This window comes from Trachymyrmex cornetzi, unplaced genomic scaffold (genome assembly GCF_001594075.2).
Source record: "Trachymyrmex cornetzi isolate Tcor2-1 unplaced genomic scaffold, Tcor1.1 scaffold1307, whole genome shotgun sequence".
Lineage (NCBI taxonomy): Eukaryota > Metazoa > Arthropoda > Insecta > Hymenoptera > Formicidae > Trachymyrmex > Trachymyrmex cornetzi.
In genome coordinates, this window is record NW_017295881.1 from 87946 (window position 1) to 94352 (window position 6407).

Below are 6407 nucleotides of genomic sequence, written 5' to 3' on the forward strand. Positions count from 1 at the left end.
TAGACGGGCCTTTGGAGAGGCGCAACCGGCTTAAGTTAGTATGACAAAGGCGCTAAGGAGAGTACTAAACATGGCCGCATGCTATGAAACTGCCTTTAAACTATGTCAAACAAGATAAGACGTGTAGAATAATGTGAGATAGAATGTATAGGATAAAATGGAATAGAAATATGTCACTAGTACTATAAATGGCTGCCAAGTCACGCAATTGGTCAGATTGCAACAGCGAATCAGAATGCATAACACCGGTTGCGCCTCTGATAAATCTAGGACTCTAGACAGAAGTAGCGCCAACAGCGATTCCCCGAACGCATCATATGCATAACAGCCTAGGTATATCTAGAGCTTTAGTTCCTGACAAAAAATATCTGGCAACACTGTTTCTGTGCCGATCTCATGAACACGAATGCATTGCAGTCTGCAGTGTTGCGATAGACTTCTCTGAACGTTCGACATCATGCTGAGACTTCTGCTGCTCTTGTGCTGGGCCGCGACAATTGTGTCAGGTAACGAATTCCTGGTGTGAATTCGTAATCTGCAGCCGCCGATGCAGATAGCTAACCGTGCCAGAAACGTATTATCGTGATTTTGCACAGCGGTGTCGATGATTCCATCATCATCATCATCATTATCATTTTCATTTTCATTTTCATCATCGCTGTCGTCGTCGTTGACCTCGCAATCTCGCTTTGACGAGAGGAACAAAGTAAACGGAAAAGAGAAATCGCGACCCTAAAATCATGCTTGCCGTCGCACTTCGGAGATTAATTGCACATTCCGTGTATCGCTGAAAGCGCCATGATGATGAGGCGGACCGGATCTCCCTTGAACGAGAATGTTGTCACGACAGTGACTCGAGTGCAGCTGCACTCGTTTCGTCTTGCTTCACGTCGCGTCACGTAGTCGTGTTGTATCGCTATATTCCGATGATTCGACTCGAACGATTATATGCTTTTGAAACAAAACAGTCACTTGGCAGTTGCATACATGAGATATGACATTGCGCAGTATCTTGAGGATACCAGATCATATTTTATGCGATAAGGATTATCGTACCCTATTCTGTAACTTAAGACAGTAACGACATCAATTACGCAGATATTTTATGGTACAAAAAGTAGTGCAACAATGTCATTGCTGTCTTAACGAGTTACAGAATAGGTGTCCTGGGAAGAGTGTGTCATAGACTTAGACGCATTTCTATTAATGTAGATTAACTTTAATTTTAGCTCAATTTGCTCTTCAATTTTTTACAATTTTTCTAACTAGACGAAGATAAAGGGTTAGTTGAACTAAGATCAAAATAAAACTACATTGGTAGAAACAATCATTAATTGGTTACGACACCCCTCTATCTTTTATCTCTAAATCTATTGCTGTGTGAAATTAAAATGATTTTGACTCGTGTTTTTTGTTTAGGAATTCTTTTTTTATATTTATGTTATTTTACATGACTTATACATATAAACATTTAATTGATACTGAAAATGTATGTAAAATTTAATTAATACATATAGATGAATGTTTAACAACATATATTATAAATATTTGATCCTTGCATACTTTTTTAAACTGATTAAAGATATGCCTTAGCTTTAAAAATAAGATATATTAATTTATTTTTAGATAGATACCATTTTCTTTAAGCTCTGCCCATAATGAGTTTTGTTGACGCAAAATCTTGAAGGTCAGAGGTGAATCATCCTGTGAATGATACAGAAATATAATGTATGTATAATTTTAACAGCTGGCAACCCAGAGAATGTCAATTCCAATGACACAAGTATTTCTATCAACCGAACCAGCTACAATGCAGCTGCAAATCGCCAGTCAATGCTTCAACCTGAATCAAACGAAGAAATAAAGATGCATTCGATCTCTTCAAAAAATGAGAACACACTAAATAATTCTATATCAAATACGCTCATTCCATCAACTACGTCAACCACACCTTCGACGACTACAACAACTTCCTCAACTACAACAACTCTGCCACCTACAACCAAGTCAACAACAACTTCTACGCCTGCATCTACCACAACTACTGTTCCTACAACGTCAACAACCCCCCTTCCTCCACCAAGTACTGGAAAATGGATAGTTAAAGAGAATAATACGATATGTATTCTCATTCAAATGGCTGTACAATTCAATGTTTCATATACCACCGATAATGTGGTAAGCACACAAAAACTAAGTTTATAATATTATATGTTAATATATAAAAATTTTTTTTGTTATCAAATTTGACAAATAATCAGAGACCGAAAGTCAGTTATCGTAACAGTTATCTTGAAAAATTTGATCTAAAGAAATCATTTATTAAAAGTTGATATTTATGCACAGAGAAGACAATCATCATTAAATTTTAAAGAAATTGCTTGAAAAATATAATCTTTATAAAATATCTTTATAAAATTTTTATGCATTCTCATTACTACCGTTGTTAATGATAGAAATTGTTTTTAGTTGTGAATAATTATTACTGATGATAGAAATTGTTTTCAGTTGTGAATAATTATTATAGATGACGGCAATTGTTTTTGGTTACGAATACCATTATGGACGACTGAAATTGTTTTTAGTAAAAAATAACCATTATCGATGATTAGACATTTATTTTGGTTATGTATTTTTTAGTATCTTTTTGTACATTTCTGTAACCTGTTAAGTTTCTGCAGAACAAGTGAGAATTACAGAGAAATGTACAAAAAATGTATACATTAAAACATATCTTTCATCTTATTCTTTTTTCGTAAATAATGCTATCTTTTATCTTTTATTAATTGATTTTAAATTTCGTAATTATAATAAAATTGAACAATAGCCCAATAGTAACCAGAAAACATGTTTGCTGTCGATATTGTTTGCCAGTAATCAACAAGGGCTATGTTCCAAAATTGACTGCCTGTACTGAAAATCTATATAGTACATGTAACGTAAACTGTCACATTTTCAATGTTGGCAGTAAATTTGGAACACAGCCAAGATTTGTAGTTTAGAGATTTTGGGTAACCAATAAAATAAAATTCTGAGCATCAATAATGGTTATTCGTAACCAATATCAAATTCTGGTCATTTATGATGGTAATTTATAATAAAAAATAATTTCCGTCTTTGATAATGATTATTTGTAACCAATTTCCAACATCAGTCATGGTTATTCGCAACCGAAAACAGTTTTAATTATTTATAATGGTTATTTGTAACCTAAATCGCTTAAAGAAAAATATAATTGTTGCGTTCAGCAGAGAAAACTAATTAGCGCTTAGTGATTCTTTAATATGATTGGTTCTTGCTTCTAGTTCTTCACTGGATTTAAGTATAGGAACCAATTATATTGAAGAATCACTAAAGTAAGCGCTAACTGATTAGTTTTCTCTGCTGGACGCAGCCATTGTTATGCTATATCGTTTTTTATTTTGGTTATAACAGTTACGAGTCTCTACAAATAATATAAAGGAGTTTGTGTATTTTAGGCGATTTGGATTTTCGGACTATTTTAATGGTATCTAAGATGCACCACGTGGAGGCATAGTCCGCTTAGCATCCCTTTTTATTTTTTATTTTTTTTAGTTTTTACTTTACTAGAGGGGTGTCAAGCGGGTTATGCCTCCTCGTGGTACATCCTGGGTAACGTCGAAATAGTCTGAAATGTAGTTATTTATGTTAAAACACTATGAAATAAATTATGATTGTGATTATGAAAAATAAATTACACCCAGATAACAAAACGTTCCTTGGCAATAAGCATAAGAAAAGAAATAGGTGCTTAGTACAAGTTTTTCTTCAATTGCCATTATGTTGCTGTCAGGGCAATAATAATTTCGTTTAGGCCAACCTAGGAGCATTATGCGGACAACAGTCGTTTGCGCAAACGAGCGGAAATGCTGTAGCAAATTTATTGCCATAAATGTTGCTACAATCTGTTGGAAATCGTTCTTGTAAAATATTTAGTTCACATTTTTGTCAATCGAATAGAAATGCTACATTCATGTTCATTAAAGTATAGTGGTGCAACCAATGTTATTAGTAATTAATGCTATTTTATTTGCAGACAATTTACAAAGTGATGGACATACCCAGCAATGGTACTGTAACAGGAAAGTGTGATAAAACTGAGCAAAATCTGACATTATCATGGGAATCAGAGAATAAGACCGCCCAGGATAATTTCACGATTCATTTCGTGAAGAACGAAACGGAGAAATATTACTCTCTTCATCACTTTGAGATCTCTTTAGCGGCCGAAGAATTTCCGAATGATAAATCAAGTATGTGTTTATTTCGTGTGAATTAAGTTGTACTTTAATCCCTTTTTCTTTAGGACAAATTTTTATTTTTAAATTTAAAATGAGAAGGGCTTATTAGAACCAATACCATTGGATGTTTATACATAAAATAATTTATAACGTCAAAATTAAAATTACATACAATAATACAATAAAACATACGTTTTGACCTTTAATCTTCTTCTTGAATTCTTCAAATAAATATGTATCTATCAATTACATCGATGCATTACATATACATGTTAAACGTGTAGGCGTCTATGGAATGCATCGATGTAACTGATGGACACATTTATTTGGAAAATTCAAGAAGATCATTGCTTTAGTAGATTATATATATGACGCAGATAACACTATCTTTATAAATAACTGTGTTGACACTGAGGATGACCAGATTAAAAGTCGAAGTGTATGTTTTATTGTATTACTGTATGTATTTTTAATTTTGACGTTATAAATTATTTTACGTATAAAACATTCAACGGTTGTGTGGCTTTAACGATAAGTCCTTCTCATTTTAAATTTAAGAATTATTAATTTATGTGAGTCGTTTTTATAATTTCAACTAAATTTTTATTTTTCTTCAGATAAGACGGTGACTGTAGTACATGTGACACCACAATTCAAAACTGGATTAAGCAACTCTTATAAATGTATCAAGGAACAGCAGCTGGATTTAACCCTCAAGGGTAATAATGCAACTGTAGGGTTTTTGAAAGTAACCAATTTACAGTTCCAAGCTTTCCGAGGTGATAATACTACTATTTTTGGTCTAGGTAAGTATCCGGTTTTTTATCTTATCGCTTGTAACATGATTTATTTTTACATCGCTATTGTGACTATGAACTTATTTGTTCCTTTTATCTTTTCTTTTAGCTAAAGACTGTTCGTTTGATACGCCTGACATTGTTCCCATAACTGTGGGTTGCGCATTGGCGGGTTTGGTGGTAATCGTATTGATCGCATATCTCGTTGGCCGCAGACGAAGTCAGGCTCGCGGTTATCTTAGTATGTAAGCTGAGTTCCGTGAGGTTTCTTTCCTTCTTTTTTCCCCCCCCTTTTTTTTAAATCGTTAAACTGATATTTTTTATGCGATTCTCTGTCTTAACAGAGTCTTATATCGAAGGTCTTATCGGAAATCTGTATAGAGAGAGAAGTTGTGTACTTTGTGTTCTATAGCCACAAAGGCTGTGACACATGTTAAGAAGAAAAAAAATATAGTTTATACGTTTGTAAAGTTATCGCGTCCGCATGCGGCAATATTAGAAAAAAAAAAGATACGTATCGCAAGGCGGTTTAAAACGATACAGGGTGAATGATAATTTCGAAGCAGCGTGCTCCGTTTCGCAAGGGCAAATACTCTCTAATAAATATGAATTGACGTAGTTAAATCGCGAGATCTGCATCATATCTATGCTGTTCTACTTTTGACTGGCAGCGAGGATAGTTTAATTTTTCATAAATATTATAATACAGAATGAGAACAAGGAAAATTCTGATCAATATGTATATATATATACATATTATAGCATTGAAGTTATGTTAAATATCCATGCGCTAAACTCGCTGTTTCTTATAACGGGATATGTTATAACGCAAAGTTTCTTATCTATATTCTCTCCTTTTTTTAAAAGGAATAATTTCCTAGCTTTATCGTGATACGATATATCTTTATATATCATACTTAATGCATACATCGATATGTTTCTGTTACATTCGTACTCAAATTCTTTTTATTAAAACTATACTGTGAAGTAATAGCAGTTGTTCATATAGCCCTAGGTATGCATGCGTGAGTGTATCAAAATAGTATGAAGGAGCACGAGCTTCAGGCATTAATATTAAAGGTGTGCTTTACTTTGAATAAGCATAAATTAAACTGAATTAAGCTGAATTAGACATTACAGATAGTGCAATTTTAGGTGTAAAAAAGTATTAGCTTACATTAAACGGAGTTAAATAAAACATAACATCAAATACGATAGCTCAATTAATATAATGTGCAAAATTTTGGAAAAACTTTGTTTCCTTGCTTAAACATTTATATCCCATTTAATGTAAACGATAATCTTGGAAGAGAATATATATTACTGTTTGTAGGGGGGGGGGGGGGGG

General features: G+C 33.4%; 1 protein-coding gene across 1 annotated transcript; it reads left to right on the top strand.

Annotated features, from left to right (window-relative positions):
- The first annotated feature begins 369 nt into the window (after positions 1-369).
- Positions 370-5776, top strand: Lamp1 (lysosome-associated membrane glycoprotein 1). The gene is made up of 5 exons (XM_018522414.1): positions 370-506; positions 1748-2178; positions 4058-4274; positions 4880-5068; positions 5169-5776. The coding sequence occupies exons 1-5, from the start codon at positions 458-460 to the stop codon at positions 5306-5308; spliced, it is 1026 nt and encodes a 341-aa protein (XP_018377916.1). The 5' UTR covers positions 370-457; the 3' UTR covers positions 5309-5776.
- Positions 5777-6407: the final 631 nt, after the last annotated feature.

What these genes read in the sequence shown, in the direction of transcription:
- Lamp1 (XM_018522414.1), top strand. Translation starts at nt 458, where the DNA reads ATGCTGAGACTTCTGCTGCTCTTGTGCTGGGCCGCGACAATTGTGTCA. An exon ending in GGCCGCGACAATTGTGTCAG is followed by an intron (nt 507 to 1,747) that starts GTAACGAATTCC and finishes TAATTTTAACAG; the next exon opens with CTGGCAACCCAGAGAATGTC. An exon ending in ATTTCCGAATGATAAATCAA is followed by an intron (nt 4,275 to 4,879) that starts GTATGTGTTTAT and finishes ATTTTTCTTCAG; the next exon opens with ATAAGACGGTGACTGTAGTA.